An 18,954-nucleotide genomic window follows, 5' to 3' on the forward strand; every position below is an offset into this window, starting at 1 on the left:
ATAAAAGCGTTCCGGAAGAAAATATTAGCACGATCAGGAACACCAAAGCAGCTGATCTCAGACAAGCAGAAAAACCAAACAGAACCATGGATAAATTCGACAAGAGCGCACGCAAGTTCAAGAAGCAGATGGAGGAAACCAAGGCGAAACAACGCAAGGTACAAGTGGTAGCAGCGCCACCACAACTAGGAGGAAGGATGAGGGTGTCCAGCACCAAAGTAGTGGCACCACATTGAGCCACGGAAGCCAGCGGGACCACATCCAGTCCACCGATAACTTCACTAGAGGCGGCCGGGAACGAAGGTCCCGGTCCCGGCCCGAAGAAGCGGATCAGCTGGGCCAACACCACACGACCAGAACAAGCGCGACCGAGGGCTACCGAGCGGATCAGCTGGTCACGACAAGTCGAGCTGGCAGAAATCGACGAGGATATCTTGGACCTCGGAGGACCACCAGAGAGACGAGAACTAGAAGCACAGGGGCCCGACCAAACACCAACCACGTCAACGCAAGCCCAAACGCCACGACGAACAGCGGACACACAGACACCCAGCCGGGCAACAACACGGCCTAAACCAGCAAACACAAAGGCCGCCATACCCAGCGACTGGGTAGTACCCCCAGGGTGTAAGCTTAGCCAGAAACAAGTGACGACCGTCCAACGAGCGATAGACGACCGGAAGAATCACAGCCAAAGGAGATTCAAGCTATGGAGCGAATAGACACCAGACAGGGCATGCTGGGTCAAAATCGGGAGGTCGGGCGACGTACGACTCGGCGACTGGTTCAACGCAGCGGGGACATCCGGACGACCTACCCTAGAAGGGGAGGGGGGAGTGTGACGCCCACCCCAGCAGCACCAAGCGTCACAATAACAGCAGCATATTCCTCAATATCATTTCATTGCAGTTAACATTTATAAACATTTACCTAGATAGGTTAGGTTAGGTTTATAGGGCTGCTCGACTGAAGTCGAGGTCACTCGGAGGCAAGTCTGCCCATTGTGATGCCCACACTCGTCACGGGATATTGTCCGGTGCCTAGGGAGGTTTCGCGAACCATCCCGAGGCCTCTATAAAGAGCACCAGTTTCTCTAGAGGCATGTTTGCCAGGCTGTCCAGATCTTCGAAGAAGGCGCCACCGAGTATTCGGTGACGTCTCCCCATGAGTGCAGGACAGTTGCAGAGAAGGTGCTGGATGCTCTCTATTTCCTCCTCGTCCCCGCAGCTGCGGCAGAAGTCATGGTGGGGCAGTCTGTACCTTGTGGCCATGCGGCCGATGACACAGTGCCCCGTTATAACTCCCGTCAGTGTTCGCACCCGAATCTTCCTGAAGCTTAGGAGAGTCTTGGTGCGTTTAGGGTCGTAGTGGGGCCAGAGCGAGCGAGAGATCTCACAGTTTGGTGTGGTGTTCCACCTCCTGTCCGATCTCGTTCTGGCTCGGCCCATCATCTGCGAGATGATGTCTCGTAGTGGTCTCCTTATGTCGCTGACTGCGTCCGCCATTGGCTTGGCCGATCCATTTCTGGCACACTCGTCCGCACTCTCGTTGCCCGCTATGTCGGTGTGACCCGGAACCCACGTGAGTGTGATCGAGTGCGCGCTGATCTGGTTTAGTGCGTCCACCGTATCACGTACGAGTCTGCTTGTGGTCTTGCAGGATACCAGGGCTTTGATGGCAGCTTGACTGTCAACGCAGATTGCTATGTTCCTCGGAGGTATCTCCAAGGTGTATACCAACTTTGCCGCTTGCCATACTGCATATATCTCCGCCTGGAATACACTGCACCAGTCTGGTAGTCTTAGGGATATGTTGGTTGCTAGTTCTTCGGAGAAGATTCCAGCTCCTGTCCCTTCGGCCGTCTTTGACCCGTCGGTGAAAATGGAGAGCTCGTTCTGCCCCAGGACAGTGTTACTCTTCCATTCCTCCCTATCCGGTATGTGTCCTTTAAAGTTTCTTTTCCATGAGAACTCTGAGACACAGTAGTCACTCCACCTGGCCGTTCCACTATCTTCCATACGGAGTATAGTGGCGTGGCCATAAGGCGATGGCTTGAAGAACTGCGCGGCTAATAGCCTAGCGGCACTTGTCTCAGCCTTACACTTAAGATGAAGGTCTATCGGTTCCAGGCCTAACATGGTGTCCACCATACCATGCCTCCGTATGTCAGGATGGGTCTTATTACCGCTGTATACATCCATTGGATGATGTGCGGCTGTAAGCCCCATGTTCGTCCAAAAGTCTTCCTACAGGTGTAGAAAGCTGCCATTGCCTTTTTCTTCCTTTCCTCCGTGTTTCTCTTCCAGGAGAGTTTGGAGTCAAGGATGACACCAAGATACTTGGCTTCGCTCGATAGCTCGAGTGTCGTTCCACCGATTGCTGGTAGTTTGAAACTCGGTATCTTATATCTTCGTGAGAACAGCACCAGTTCTGTTTTTTGAGGATTGACCCCCAAACCGTTCTGGTGTGCCCAGCTGGCGGTAGTGGCCAGTGCAGATTCCAGAAGGTCACTGATTGTGGGCAGAAATTTACCCGTTACCAGTATTACTAAATCGTCTGCATAGGCCGTAACCTTATATCCGCTCCTCCCCAGCTGAAGAAGGAGGTCGTTGAGGACCAGGTTCCACAGTAGAGGGGATATAACTCCCCCTTGCGGAGTACCTCGTGTGACCGTCTTTCTTGACGAGGAGGAGCCTAGATTGGCGCTTATCGTTCTGCTTTTGAGAACACTGTCTAGCCATCCGGTTACCGTCGGGTGTGTGCCAATCTTGGCCAGTGCGGCCGTTATTGACTCGATCCTGACGTTGTTGAAGGCCCCTTCTATATCTAGAAAGGCCACCAAGGCATATTCCTTATAGCTTAGACTCCTTTCGATATGCCCAACAACTTCGTGTAGTGCGGTCTCAACTGATCTACCTTTGAGGTAGGCGTGCTGAGCTCCACTGAACACTTGTTTGTCTAGCTTGGTTCTTATATATAGATCCATCAGTCGCTCCATCGTTTTAAGCAAAAATGACGACAGACTGATGGGTCTGTAGTCCTTTGGGGAGATGTGGTTTATCTTCCCGGCCTTGGGGATGAAGACCACTCTCACCTCCCTCCACCCATGGGGGACGTACCCAGTTAGGAGGCATCCTTCGAATATTTTCTTCAGCCATGGTAGTAGGTGCAGGCAAGTTGCTTGCAGCATGGCTGGTCGGATATCATCCGGTCCCGGTGACTTGTAGGGACTGAATGATTTAATGGCCCAGATAATCTTGTCTGGTGCCATTATATTTCGTATGAGATCCTCGATTTCCTCTCCTGGATGATCCTCAGTGTCGTTGGTGGCGTTGGATTCGTCACCGGTGACATCTGAGCAACCCGGGAAGTGAGTACTCATGAGGAGCTCCAGGGATTCTTGGCTGCTCTCTGCGAAGGTACCGTCCTGGCTGCGGAGCAGGCCTGGTGTGGTGGGGTGCCTTCGACAGTACGCGTCGAAGCCTTGAGGCCTCAGTGGTACCATCTATGGCATCGCAGAAGGCTGCCCATGATTCCCTTTTTCGCCCTCCTACAGGTGTTTTTGTAGGTATTGAAGCTGCGGCGATACTCGTCCCAACTTTCCTGTGTGTTTGTCACTTTTGCTTTATTGAAGAGTTTCCTCGATTCCTTTCTGACTTCGCTCAATTTCCGTGTCCACCACGGGTTGTGATTGGACTTTGGGGGTTGGCTGATCGGGCAGGATTTGAGAAACGCCATCTGTAGAGCATTAGTGACGGTCTGCGTAGCTTTCTCTAGTGCTTCCGTTTGAATTATGCCCCTTCCGGTGGGTTAGGCAGCACCTTCTGTACGGTTGCGGAGAAGCGGTTCCAGTCTGTCCGCTTGGGGTTGCGGTAGGCCTTGGGCCTCTCCTTGTTCCATTTGATGCTGTACACTATCCTGTAGTGGTCCGAAAAGGAACACTCACTGGACACGTGCCAGTCATCGATGGTAAGGGAGTCGCTATTCGAGGCCAGTGTTATATCTATAACCTCTGCACGGTTCCTGTTGCGGAAGGTGGGGTGGTCTCCCCGGTTGCACACAACAAGATTTGTGGACAGAATGTACTCGAACAGCGACTCTCCTCTAGAATTTGTGCCCGTACTTCCCCAGAGGGAGTGATGGGCATTCGCGTCACAGCCTAAGACAATATCAAGTCCCTCCCTCCGCGCTTGGTGGATCAGGGCCCTGACATCCTCCGAGGGTGGGTCTTCCTCTTCGTACGGCAGGTATGCAGAGGCTAGGTATAGGTTTTTCCCGTCCTCCCTCTCACATAGTGCCACCGTTAGGTCCGGAGTGCTGTACCCGGAAGAAAACAGAACATTAAGCTCGTTCCTTACCACGATACAGGTTCTTGGCTTACCCGCGGGGGTGTGGCGTGAGAAGGCGGTATCCGCGACCGTTCAGTCCCCGAACCCGTTCACTTACGATCCAGGGCTCTTGGATGAGGGCCACGTCCACCGCCTTCTCCTCCATAAACCGCAGCAGGTCCGCCGATGGTACACTTGAGTGATGCAGATTAATCTGCACCACCTTCATGCTGTTCAGCGGACCTGGAATTTATTATTTATTTACTAGATACATTTATTTACCTAGATACATAAGAGAAAAATCCATGAACATATATAAACATATAAACATTTACCTATGATTGTGCGAAGAGGCTTTCGAAGTTCCACCGTTCAGAATCCCAAATTAAAGACGTTAGGCAGTTCCTGACGCTTAAGTAGCCGCTGGCCCGAACAAGTAGAATACGCTTGGTACGAGACAAAATGGAGGCAAGTAAAAGCAACCCCAAAACTATCAGAAGACTACACGATAAAACACAACCGCTTATACCGGCACATACCAAGCCAAACGGATGAGGACGGCCAACCCTGGAAGCTGTGCGTGCCAAAACAAGAAAGGCATAGGGTACTAACGGAAAATCATACGAACCCAACAGCGGGCCACCTAGGGATACGACGCACAAAAGTAAGGGTCCGACAACGATATTTTTGGCCAGGGATAAACAGAGATGTAACGAAATTCATCCGCGCATGTGAAAGCTGCCAAAAATTCAAGATATCGCAACAAGCAGCGGCAGGAAAAATGCTCACAAAAATCGCGGATGCCCCGTGGAGAACATCACACGGGAACACAGTACTCATCGTATTCATCGACAAATTTTCGAAATGGGTAGAGGTTACACCAGCGAGGAAAGCGACCGCCGATATATTCATAAAAGCGTTCCGGGAGAAAATATTAGCTCGAGGAGGAACACCAAAGCAGCTGATCTCAGACAAGCAGAAAAACCAAACAGAACCATGGATAAATTCGACAAGAGCGCACGCAAGTTCAAGAAGCAGATGGAGGAAACCAAGGCGAAACAACGCAAGGTACAAGTGGTAGCAGCGCCACCACAACTAGGAGGAAGGATGAGGGTGTCCAGCACCAAAGTAGTGGCACCACATTGAGCCACGGAAGCCAGCGGGACCACATCCAGTCCACCGATAACTTCACTAGAGGCGGCCGGGAACGAAGGTCCCGGTCCCGGCCCGAAGAAACGGATCAGCTGGGCCAACACCACACGACCAGAACAAGCGCGACCGAGGGCTACCGAGCGGATCAGCTGGTCACGACAAGTCGAGCTGGCAGAAATCGACGAGGATATCTTGGACCTCGGAGGACCACCAGAGAGACGAGAACTAGAAGCACAGGGGCCCGACCAAACACCAACCACGTCAACGCAAGCCCAAACGCCACGACGAACAGCGGACACACAGACACCCAGCCGGGCAACAACACGGCCTCAACCAGCAAACACAAAGGCCGCCATACCCAGCGACTGGGTAGTACCCCCAGGGTGTAAGCTTAGCCAGAAACAAGTGACGACCGTCCAACGAGCGATAGACGACCGGAAGAATCACAGCCAAAGGAGATTCAAGCTATGGAGCGAATAGACACCAGACAGGGCATGCTGGGTCAAAATCGGGAGGTCGGGCGACGTACGACTCGGCGACTGGTTCAACGCAGCGGGGACATCCGGACGACCTACCCTAGAAGGGGAGGGGGGAGTGTGACGCCCAGCCCAGCAGCACCAAGCGTCACAATAACAGCAGCATATTCCTCAATATCATTTCATTGCAGTTAACATTTATAAACATTTACCTAGATACATAAGAGAAAAATCCATGAACATATATAAACATATAAACATTTACCTATGATTGAGCGAAGAGGCTTTCGAAGTTCCACCGTTCAGAATCCCAAATTAAAGACGTTAGGCAGTTCCAATTTCTTCTCGTATATATTTCGGGGTTGTTCTGGGCTTATATATATATGTATTTGTATCGCGTGCAAAACCGGCCGTTTGCTTGTGGGTGAAGAAGCGCATTAAATATCGGTGGTACTCAAGCTGCCGAGGGCTGTCGGAGGCGAGAGCGGGAGCGTGATCGTGAGCGTGGGCGGAAGCGCAAGCGTGGTGAATATGCGCTCGAGAGCGCGTCACCGGGGGAAAAAAGCTCCTAAGCGTGAGAGCGAGGGCAACAGCTTGCGTAGCTGGATTGCTAACAGTGGTATAGCTGGAATGCCCACAGAGCTGTTGCCCCGCCAGCGCCGTCCTCACTCTAAACATTCTCCCCCCCCTTGCAGGATTGCAAATACTCTATATGCTCCGATTTGGAAGCAAGGAGGTTGCTGCTGGATTCGGAATTCCTATGCCGGGGCGGCTCACAGGAAGACGAGGGCGCACATCGACGCTGTACGCTGAAGATGAAGGCGGCGGTGCCGCAGAGGAGCCAGATGGGCGCCGAGACTCGGGAAGGTGGAGTAACGTGTGGTGGCTCCGGTTACACACCTTACACCGTTCACCGCTTCGGCAATCGTGGCCGGAGTGTCGGTGAGCCAGGCAATTGGTGCAGTAGCTGAAGTGGAGGACAGCTTGGAGCCTCCTTTCGGAATCCAGGCGGAGAAAGCGGCGGCATTTCCGTAGAGGATGGATTTCAGAGCAGACTCGTGTAGTGTATTCATGCAGTGTGCTTGGCCTAACCAATTTAAGCACCACCCCAAGGCCAAGTTGCAATATGATGCAGTTTCGGCGGCGGTCATTGTCACTGCCCAAAAGTGATGCGTCTGCATCTAAACCGTGAGAACCTTACGTAACGGGCATTGGGCAGGTACCACCGCTGACCGAAAGCTGACGCCTCATATTGCATATTGACTGTGGGAACCTTACGCAACAGGGCTTTGTTTCCCACGATAGAACACCTGCATGGAGGCAACTCGCCCCAACGATTTTGTATAAATATAAGCTTCATTTAAATAAAAATCAATCATAACAATTATAACATCCAAGCGTACTACATGGCGATCCTGCCAGGAGCAATAAGAAGATTCCAGGAGGAATCAGAAGATTCCAGGAGACTAAGAAAATAATTTTGTATTGGCATCAGCGGCGTTTATCGCCAGATACCAGTACAAAAATAAATAAAATATACAAGGCTTGACCTTGTCACGTCCCAAAAACTGTCGGAGGCGAGAGCGGGAGCGTGATCGTGAGCGTGGGCGGAAGCGCAAGCGTGGTGAATATGCGCTCGAGAGCGCGTCACCGGGGGAAAAAAGCTCCTAAGCGTGAGAGCGAGGGCAACAGCTTGCGTAGCTGGATTGCTAACAGTGGTGTAGCTGGAATGCCCACAGAGCTGTTGCCCCGCCAGCGCCGTCCTCACTCTAAACATTCTCCCCCCCCTTGCAGGATTGCAAATACTCTATATGCTCCGATTTGGAAGCAAGGAGGTTGCTGCTGGATTCGGAATTCCTATGCCGGGGCGGCTCACAGGAAGACGAGGGCGCACATCGACGCTGTACGCTGAAGATGAAGGCGGCGGTGCCGCAGAGGAGCCAGATGGGCGCCGAGACTCGGGAAGGTGGAGTAACGTGTGGTGGCTCCGGTTACACACCTTACACCGTTCACCGCTTCGGCAATCGTGGCCGGAGTGTCGGTGAGCCAGGCAATTGGTGCAGTAGCTGAAGTGGAGGACAGCTTGGAGCCTCCTTTCGGAATCCAGGCGGAGAAAGCGGCGGCATTTCCGTAGAGGATGGATTTCAGAGCAGACTCGTGTAGTGTATTCATGCAGTGTGCTTGGCCTAACCAATTTAAGCACCACTCAAGGCCAAGTTGCAATATGATGCAGTTTCGGCGGCGGTCATTGTCACTGCCCAAAAGTGATGCGTCTGCATCTAAACCGTGAGAACCTTACGTAACGGGCATTGGGCAGGTACCACCGCTGACCGAAAGCTGACGCCTCATATTGCATATTGACTGTGGGAACCTTACGCAACAGGGCTTTGTTTCCCACGATAGAACACCTGCATGGAGGCAACTCGCCCCAACGATTTTGTATAAATATAAGCTTCATTTAAATAAAAATCAATCATAACAATTATAACATCCAAGCGTACTACATGGCGATCCTGCCAGGAGCAATAAGAAGATTCCAGGAGGAATCAGAAGATTCCAGGAGACTAAGAAAATAATTTTGTATTGGCATCAGCGGCGTTTATCGCCAGATACCAGTACAAAAATAAATAAAATATACAAGGCTTGACCTTGTCACGTCCCAAAATTTTGTTTGTCAACCAACAGGCGCAGGACGTTTGAAACAAAAACAACGTCCTTGCAAATCAATGACAGGATGACAGTGGCGCAGGACGTTTGAAACAAAAACAACGTCCTTGCAAATCAATGACAGGATGACAGTGACGATCAAATAAGAGGCAGCCCCTTATGTACTAGCTAGAAGCGAAACAAAACCAACAAGCAAAATATATAAAACCAAATATTCCTCACATGACGTCTGAAGCTGAGGTTCAATTCTTAACTGGGAGTCCATCAACCCAGAGAGACCCACCAAGAATAGAGGAAGTACTGGAACAGTACCCCGAGTCGGGCCCCAAGAGGCTCACAATTGAAGAATACAAGGCACGGCAGAAGAGAGCCGCACCACCACGAGAAATAACACCGCCCGGCAAAGCGGTACCAAAAGCAAAGAGAGGCGGAAAGAAGGCTCGCCTCATCAGAACTCGCCGGCTTTTAATTGAGTGCGAGAAGGCGGCAACCGGATCGCCCGACGACATACAGCGTTACCGAGAGCTGCTGGACGCCACCAAACTGGCGCTTCGCGATGCGAAGAAACGGCTGCTGGCCAAACAAACCAGCACCCTAAATTAATTCTTAAATTTATATATATATATAATATTTTTCCTTTTTATATGTATAAGTATTAAATAAAATGATAAAATAAAAATATTTCTAAAAAAAAAAAACAAATTTTAATTAAGAAAAAAAAAATTTTTTTTTAAATACTAAATATTAATAACTACAATGGGGAAAACGCAATCAAAAGTAGAAAACCCCAATGCCAATGTGGTGAACAAGATACAAATTGTTTGTCGTTGGAGGGTGGATGGAGATCGCTGGATCAAGGACAATATGTCCCAGAAAATGAAAATGAAAAGTCGGGGGCGTCAAATATAATGGGCGTGTATTTGCTGGTACAAGCTGAGGGTTGATGACGATTGTGTAAAGGCGCGTAGGTGTCGAGAGACTGTTCTCTCCCGCTCGGCCTACGGCTAGCGCCCGTGATGGAGCGCCGAGTGGATCGCGTCCACGCCGCGCGAGAGCGAAGGGCATGGGAGAGCGCGCGAGCTAACAGAGCGCTGTTAACCGCGCTGCTGCCCTAAACATCCTCCCCCCCCTTGCAGGACTGCAACATCACCTCCTATGGCTGCGTACAGGCCCCGGACACAATCCATCCGAAAACGGTGCTTTGGGCCACTGGAAGGCCGTCTCCTCGAGCAAGGAACCCGGGTTGGATCACCTTCTGGTAGACATCCGCTCCCAAGACGAGAGAGACGGTGGCCGGGCGATGGAAATGCTCATTGGCAAGGCTGATGTCGTTGAATCTGACCCGAGTCGCCTCGCTCAAGGGTCGCAGCGGCGTGCGGACGCGTAAGCGGGGCGCCAGTTTGAGGACCACGTCCAATTGGACATCGCCGGTCCTGGCGCGGATAATGGCTGTGGCCACCTTCTCCGCTCCGATGCGCGTGCTGGGCAACTTTAAATCGGCGGCCAAGGAAGCGTCAATGCAGCTCACAGGCGTGCATGGGTCGATGAGCGCCGTCGTCTCGTGGGTTTTCGTTCCCGTGTCCAAGACCACTCGGGCTGTCGGGAGGCAGTTGATGCTTCGGTGCTGCAACAGCGTATCGACCGATGGAGCCGGATGACCCACGATGGGTCGGCGATCGGCTCGGGACACTGGAGCTGGAGACGGACCTGGAGTCACGGCTGACGACTCCGAGCGGGCTGGGCGCTGAGAGGGCCACGTCTTTGGGCGTCTTGCGGGAACCCGTTGGCGGCGATCGGTGTGGGACATCGGAGCTGGAGACGGACCTGGAGTCGCGGCCGACGACTTTGAGCGGGCTGGCCGCCGGGAGGGCCCCGGCTTGGGGCGTCTTTCCGGAGAACGGGGGCGGCGATCGGCTCGGGACACCGGAGCTGGAGACGGAGCTGGAGACGGAGCTGGAGACGGAGCTGGAGACGGAGCTGGCGACTCCGAGCGGGCTGGGCGCTGGGACGGTCGCATGTGGAGCAGCGTGTGATGGTCCTTGTGGCACACCTTGCACCGGCCACCACTTCGGCAATCCTTGCCAGAGTGCTGATGAGCCAGGCAGTTTCGGCAGTATTTGTTGACCAGCACGGCTCGGAGCCTCTTCGCCACGCTCAGCTTGAGGAAGCTACGGCAGTCTCGTAGTGGATGGCTTCCGGAGCAGACTCGGCAGCGGTAGGTAGCTTGTACTCGGGAGCGTCTGCTCCCTGAGGTGTGATTGACACGGGATTGTGGAGCCATCAGGATCTGGATGAAAAATGAACTGGTTCGGAAAAGAAGAATCGGAGAAGCATTAGTAACGTGCTAGGAACAGGTGACAGGCACTTCTCTAAGTACTGTTGGAAGAACAAACTAGGGTTTTTGGAGGCGAAAAGAAACTTGGATGGAATAGTAGACACGGAGAGGCATTACTAAACGGGCTAGGCACAGGACGCCTTCCGTTATTGTTGTACGGGACGAGGGAGTTCCCCCGGAAGGAGAACGACTTTTGCGACCGGGCGTTTGAGCACACCGCGGGCAGTCAGAATGTCTACCACCCGAACCCTGTTATCGGCGCCGGGATACACGGACTGTACTCTTCCGAGTCGCCAGTCGTTAGAAGGCAGGTTATCTTCTTTCACGATAACCATATCGCCGATCTGAAGATTGGGCATATCCGTCTGCCACTTGTTGCGCTTGTGGAGTTCCTTGAGGTACTCATCCTTCCACCTCTGGCAGAACTGCTGGTTGAGGGCCTTCAAATGCTGCCACCGATTAATGATCGACTGGAGGTTCTCTTTAATTTCGGGCTCTGCGGTCGCCATTAACGGTCCTCCGATAAGGAAGTGCCCTGGAGTGAGGGCCAGCAACTCTGTCGGACTTTCGGACATAGGTGAGAGTGGCCTGGAATTTAGGCATGCTTCAATCTTAGCGAGCAGCGTCGAGAGCTCCTCAAAGGTATATTTCCGGGTGGACGTGGCTTTGTAGAAGAGCGTTTTAAAACTCTTTACGCCGGCTTCCCAAAGGCCCCCCATATGTGGAGCTCCTGGCGGGATGAAACGCCATGCAACCCGTTGATGGCTGTATGCCTCAGTCACCGAATCCTGGAACGCCTCTAGAAAGTCCCGAGAAAGTACAGTTGCTGCTCCCACGAAAGTTTTTCCATTGTCGGAATGGATACGCTGCGGACAACCTCGTCTAGCGACGAAGCGAGCGAAAGCTGCTAGAAACTTCTCGGTGGTCAGGTCGGAAGTAGCCTCCAAGTGAATGGCCTTCGTGGAAAAACATACAAATACGCACACATAACCCTTGGTGATCAGGCACGCTCTCCCGGTATAGTTCCTTATGTCGAAAGGACCTGCATAGTCAATACCGGTATGGGTAAACGGTCTGGAGAAAGAAGTTCGGTCTGTCGGGAGATCGCCCATCAGTTGGGTCTGTAGCTTCTTCTTGTGGATGATGCAGACCTTGCAGGAGTTCACCACGCCCTTCATCAGGTTCCGGATTCTCGGGATCCAATATTTGCAGCGAATGAGGCGCGTCATCAGTTGATTGCCGCCATGGAGAGTGATCCTGTGCGTGAAGTGAGCGAGCAGGCGAGACAGGCGGCAACTATAGGACAGGATGATTGGATGGCGCTCATCATACTTCAGATCTTGTGAAGCTGTGATCCGGCCACATGCTCTCATGATCCCCTGTCGGTCTAGAAAGGGGTTCAGATTCAAAATAGAGCTTGAACTTGGCACGGGACGTTTACCACTCAGGCAGTGAGATTCTTGGGGGAAGTCCCGACGCTGAGCCTCTAGGATAAGAGTTCGCTCCGCTTCGTTAATTTCCCCACTAGTGAGGTGGTCCCTACATGCGAGTGTTACTTTCCGGCAACACTGAATAAAACGTAGAACATATGCCCGCACTCGAAGAGCCTTCTCAAGCTGGGAGAATCGCTCCAGGAAATCTTCGGGTGGGCTGGAAACGAGATGGACCTTCACGGCCCGCTGCTCTAGGGTTTGAACTGGAGTTTCGGCGGCTTGGGCTGGCCATTGATCACGTGGAGATTGCAACCACGCTGGTCCATGCCACCAGAGTTGGCTACCCACCAGTTCTGGTAAAGCTACGCCTCGACTGGCTAAGTCAGCGGGGTTATGTTCGGAACGAACATGGGCCCAATGACTGGTTTCGGTAGTCTGAGCTATTTTCGTCACTCGATTGGCCACAAAGGTAGTCCAATGGCAAGCGGGCTTGCTCAACCAGGCCAGTACAATAGTAGAATCGGTCCAGTAGTAGCATTGATGACTTACCGTCGGCATGCTTGGCAGGATAGCCGTCGCCATTTCGGAAAGGAGCACTGCACCGCACAGCTCTAGTCGAGGAAGCGAAACGGTTTTCACGGGAGCGACTCGTGTTTTCGCCGACAGTAGATGCACCGTGATATGCTGGTCACACTCGACGCGCACGTAGAGCGCTGCACCGTACGCCTTTTCGGAGGCATCGCAGAAACCGTGATGTTCGATCTTTACCGATGGCTGGTAACATACCCATCTTGGAATCTTGATCTCGGGTAGTGATGCGTAACTTTGCAGAAAGTCCAGCCAGCGTTGGTACAACGAACTTGGAAGAGGTTCGTCCCATCCCAAATCTTGCAACCAGATCTCCTGCATAAAAATCTTGGACCGGACGATGAATGGGGCTAGCCACCCCGCGGGGTCAAACAGCTTCGCAATTTGGGAAAGAACTTCTCGCTTGGTGTAGGATAACTCAAGCGTGAACACGGGAGAAACAAAGAAGAACTCGTCTGACGCCGCCTTCCAGCGAACTCCGAGGGTCTTTGCCGTGCTCTCGGCATCGATTTCCAGAAAATCGGTGTGCAGGAGGTGGTCACTCGGAAGCTCGTCCAAAATCTCCTTTTGGTTGGACGTCCATTTGCGCAGTGGAAAACCTGCAGAGCTGAGGGCGGCCTGCAATTCGTGGATAGCCAGCTGAGCCTCCTTGATGGAGTCTGCCCCGGCTAGGACGTCGTCGACGTACATGAAATGCCGTACAATGTGGCTTGCCTTTGGAAATCGCGACTGGATGTCTTCGGCAAGCTGTTGCAGTACCCGGATGGCTAGAAACGGAGCGCAATTGACACCAAAGGTCACGGTTTTCAGCTCATAATCCCGAATCTCACCCTCCTGGTTTCGAAATAATATTCGCTGGAAGGGTGTGCAAGTTGGATGTACCCAAATTTGGCGGTACATCTTTGTAATGTCGGCGTTGAAGACGTATCGGAAGTAGCGCCACTTCAGGATTTGGAGGGTTAAATCGGATTGGAGGACCGGACCAGCATGAAGAAGATCATTTAAGCTCGTGCCGTTCGCAGAAGGGCTGGACGCGTTGAATACCACGCGGACTTTCGTGGTAGTGCTCTCCGGCTTGATTACCGCATGGTGCGGAAGATAATAATTGGCGGACTCGTTAGTGGACGGAACCTCTGTCATATGACCGAGATCTAAGTATTCCTGGATCACAGAGTTATATTGTTCTTGAAATGGAACGTTTCTCTTTAGCCGATTCTCATTTCGGAGAAACTGCGCTAGGGCAATGGACCTTGAATGCCCCAGGCCTGATCCACAATGATCGGGGTCACGAAACGGCAGTGTTACCACGTACTTTCCACTTGACGTTCTTGACGTGGTTCGCAGAAAATTTCTTTCGCAATAGGAGTCCGACTCTCCTGCTACCTTGATAGGTAGATCCTCCACCTCCCAAAACTTTGTGAGAAGTTTGTCCAATGGAGCATCGCGGACGTGGGAAATTTGGGTGGAGAAAGATGTAATCTGGTCTGGAACAGCACTTGGCACTGGACCGGTAAGCACCCATCCAAAGATGGTTTGCTGTCCGAGGAGGGAACCACAGATGTCGGTCTGTGAGCCGCTTAACAGTATGGACGGAAGGATGTCGGCTCCGATCAGAACGTCTATGTGTGAGCTCTCATAAAATTTAGGGTCTGCTAAAGGCATGTTCGGCAAGTCTCGCAACGCGCTCTGCGGGATCGGATATGAAGGGAGATTGCCGGCTATGTCGGGCAGGACGTAGGCCGTGGCGTTTAACTGTACGCTCGGCGTCATCAGGGAGCGAATGGACAAATCACAGAGCTTCTTGGATTGAGCTGCTACAGTCTGATTTAGGCCTGAAACCTGGGCCTGAATAAGGCGGAATGGCAGCTGGATGATATTAAAGAGACGTTCCGTAATGAACGTCGCCTCGGAGCCCGAGTCGATCAGAGCGCGGGCCCGGAAATTTGTCCCCCGGTGGCAGATGTTGATTATTGCCGTACCGAGAAGCACCGCTCTTGTTCCCGAAGCAAAATAGTTCTGAACGTTGGGCGGAGCGACGGAAGAAGCGGGATCCTCCGCTGTTGTGGAAGTCAGCTCGCTGGGAGCTGGAGTCCCCCGATGCAGGAGCGTGTGGTGGCGGGCTCCACAAGTGAAGCAACTGTGGGCGCTTTGGCATTCACGGAGCTGATGACCTCTAGCGAAACAGTTCAAGCACAGCTGCCTTTTTTTTATGCAGCTGGCTCGTGCATCCACAGTCATTTGTAGGAAGTGCGGACACAGTCGGATCGGATGGTTCTCTTTGGAACAGAGATCACACGTTCTTCTCTTCGGACTCACTTGTGTCTGGAAGGAGTGAAACTTCCTTGGCACGGGACTACCATGAGACCGAAACGGATTGGAGTTGCTTCCGGAGGATTGCGGATTCAAGGAACCTTTGGACGATGGTGGGGTCGGATTGCCTTTGGAAGTGGACGGGTCGCTCTCCATGGCCTCTAGCGTCAAATAGCGCTGAGTGAGGAAGGCATCGATTTCCGTCCATGGAGGCACCTCCTTCTTGTCTGTGACGGACGCCTCCCACAAAGACCGGGTCAACTTCGGCAACTTGGAGGCACAAATAGTAACGAGGAGGCTATCCCAGTTGTCGGTGCAGACCTTGGAGTGAGCAAGGGCGGTGAGGACCCCTTGCATCGTGCTTTGAAGCTCTTTTAAAGCTCGACTGGTCTCGGACTCGACGCGAGGCAAAAAGAGCAAAATATTTATCTGGTTGGTCACCAGGAGCCGATTATTTTCATAACGGTTTCGGAGGGCCGACCATGCCGACTCGAAACCATCGTTTGTGAGCGGGGACTTCTCGACTATGGCCTTCGGATCGCCACTTGTCTTCGCGGTGAGATGGTACAACTTCTCTACCGGAGACAGCCTAGAATTATTTATGTAGATTGCAGTAAATAAATCTCGAAAAGTAGGCCAACGGACGTAATCTCCTGCGAAGACCTCGATGTCGCAGGGAGGCAGTCGGCAGCCGCCCTGGTAGGTTTGCGGTGCAGACGGATGGACTGCTGTTTGGGCCAGCTGAGCATTGAGGTCGGCGAGGCACTGCTCAAATACCCCATAGCACTCGCCGTACTTCTCTCGGATGTCTTCTTGGACCCTTGGGTCCTCGTCAACCATCACTGCGGAGCAAGCTTTATATTCCGCCTCGACATCCGCCCACATACTCAGAATTTGTCCTCGGCGAACCTCGGAAAGAGATGCGGATGGAGCGGAAGTGATGCGCGCTTCCAAATGAGCCAGCCGGCCAATGGCGGCGGCTAATTTTGCTCGTGCCGTAGTGGTGGCGGGTTGAGCCATTGTGATGGAAGGTCTCGAGCTGACGGGACTATTACCGAAGGAACTGGTTGGATCGCCTTGGATCCGAGCTGGCACCTTGAGAGTGACGGGAGACGGGAAGAGAACCGACTTGGTCCTCGCAGCTGGGCTGCTACTGGCTGCTCTGGGAGTGACTGGCGACTTGATCTTTTGAGTGGGGGTAGTTCCTGAGGCGGAAGAGGTGCGTAGCCGACGTGGAGATGTCGCAGCCAAGAACCCTTTGCTGTCCTTGTCCCCCGTTGGCATACTACTCGCACACGCAGAGGTTGGATGCGAAGTCGGATGCGGAATCCGCGGATTGGCGAAAGAACAGAAAAAAAACTAAGGCTGGGCTGGGCACCACACGAGAAGGCACTAAATCCCTTCAACACACAAAAAAGAACCCACTGCTGGAGGAATGGAAAGGAAAGGGCCTCGCGCGATGTTGGACAACAATTTTTAATACCAACTCGAATTATTTGTGGCCGCTCTGGATCGAGGTTCCCAAACAATGAGTGGATCAAATTGATACACGCCGAGGAGAGGAACGGTCACACTGGCTGTGGCAATATTTGAAAAAACGAATATTGTTAGTGCGGCTTTCTTCCGTTTACCCTTTTGACGGACCCTTGCAGTGGGAAACTAATCTTCCTTATCTAGTGCGGATGGATTGTGGACGGAATTGGTCGATTTCTTGCTCCCCTTGTTATACCGTGGAGGTGGTAGGGCCGATCGGATACACGAGCACGAGGATCGGAGCTAAGAAATTAACTGCTACTGGTGTGGCGGAGACTATCGGAAGGAATATGCAAAAAAAATAATAATTCCTTATACAGCCGTCTGTTAGTGGAAGCGGAACAAACGTGGGACTATGTATTTTGGGTAATTCGGCAGCTTGAATTTATTTCTTGTCTTCAATTTGGTGTTTGTGATACCGATAGTTTTTCTTAAATTTTGTCACCTCTAATTTCCCACGGACATACAATTCGACAATTGGCACCAAAAAAATGCGAAATCGCGGCGGAAATGCGCTGTGCCTGGGTGAAGGATAATTTGTTACGGAATTGGAGATAATATCACGTATTGTGGCGACCAAAGTTATTGCTGAAACGCGTAAACGGCTCGGAATCGCAGATTTTTATTGTTAAATGTATGTGGATATGAGCGGAATGTATGTGTGGGACGCGGTATTTAAATACGGAGTGTGGTATTTTTGTATGTGCGTTATGTTATTTTTATATACATATGTATGGCTCCAACGATATAGATATAGATCGATCTATTGCAGCCAACTATGGAAATAATATGTGTATATAGATGTCGGAATAAAAACACTTAATAATTGTTGAGTGGGTTTTTAATATGTTAGCACTTGGATGTATGTATGTATGTGTATGTATTTATGGATGTATATATATATTTGTATGTTATTTTGGAGATGCGGAGCCGCTCTTGCGAATTGGAATGCACATATGTTTTAGTGAACTGGGGTGCAGTTGGATTTTGTCGAATATATTTAATTTTTCATAAATCATGCCCAGACAAAACGAAATGGAAGAACTACCGTAGCACTGGTAGTTGGAGGCGACGGAACGGAGAACGGCCGGAATCGCCGATAATATGGCGTTGGCGAAAGAGAAGGAAGCACAGAGAAGGATAGCACTGTATGCACAGATATGTATATAAGAATATATATACATATATATCGCGGAACTCGGACGTGGTGGGGAATAAATCAAAAAAACGCACTAGGAAGCGATTTGGGAAGACGAAATCGTACTTATCTTCGGAACGTAGCGATGTAATCCACCGATGCTTGCAGGTTGGACTCCTCCTTATAGGGAAGGCGAAGATCCGGCTCGAAGGACCAATGATTGTTGGAGGGTGGATGGAGGCTCGCTGGAATGTTCCCAAAGACAATATGTCCCAGTAAATGAAAAGTCGGGGGCGTCAAATATAATGGGCGTGTATTTGCTGGTACAAGCTGAGGGTTGATGACGATTGTGTAAAGGCGCGTAGGTGTCGAGAGACTGTTCTCTCCCGCTCGGCCTACGGCTAGCGCCCGTGATGGAGCGCCGAGTGGATCGCGTCCACGCCGCGCGAGAGCGAAGGGCATGGGAGAGCGCGCGAGCTAACAGAGCGCTGTTAACCGCGCTGCTGCCCTAAACATTGTTGATCACACAGATAGCATCAATGAATTCTGTTTTCTTCTGTTAATATTAGTAATCATGGCAGCAATAAATCTAATAATCAAAATTTACAACATGCATCATAGAAGCCTGAAAAAAAGGTATATGTCTCGCGCTGATGCACTAGATAAAATCTAGTTTAACTCTTGATAAAAATTCTGCAACCCAGCTACCACTCGGAATGGAATGGGAAACATTAAGACAAAAAATTAGAGACTTCAGGGTGGAATTTGATAAATCATATAAATGTCTAAATAAGACAAAGCGCATTAAGCGACAAAACGCTAATTAAGCATACTGAGATCGTTGTTCACAATTACAACGAAATCAAATGCTTAATAAAAGCAGCCCACCATAACCTTTCTGAACTCCATAACGGCCAGGTCACAGATGTTCTCAAACGGCTAACAGAGTGCCTTGAGAAGATTAACAAAAGACACCATTTGCATTTAGTGATAC

General features: G+C 51.5%; 1 protein-coding gene across 1 annotated transcript; it reads right to left on the minus strand.

Annotated features, from left to right (window-relative positions):
* Nucleotides 1-9,520: 9,520 nt before the first annotated feature.
* On the minus strand, nt 9,521-18,231 carry LOC121405126 (putative uncharacterized protein DDB_G0290521). The gene is made up of 2 exons (XM_041595726.1): nt 18,087-18,231; nt 9,521-10,926 (listed from the first exon to the last, which is right to left on the minus strand). The coding sequence occupies exon 2, from the start codon at nt 10,902-10,904 to the stop codon at nt 9,777-9,779; it is 1,128 nt and encodes a 375-aa protein (XP_041451660.1). The 5' UTR covers nt 10,905-10,926; nt 18,087-18,231; the 3' UTR covers nt 9,521-9,776.
* Between the last annotated feature and the right edge of the window lie 723 nt (nt 18,232-18,954).

Source organism: Drosophila obscura, unplaced genomic scaffold, assembly GCF_018151105.1.
Source record: "Drosophila obscura isolate BZ-5 IFL unplaced genomic scaffold, ASM1815110v1 contig_75, whole genome shotgun sequence".
In the NCBI taxonomy this organism is placed as follows: domain Eukaryota; kingdom Metazoa; phylum Arthropoda; class Insecta; order Diptera; family Drosophilidae; genus Drosophila; species Drosophila obscura.

What these genes read in the sequence shown, in the direction of transcription:
- LOC121405126 (XM_041595726.1), bottom strand. Translation starts at nt 10,904, where the DNA reads ATGGCTCCACAATCCCGTGTCAATCACACCTCAGGGAGCAGACGCTCC.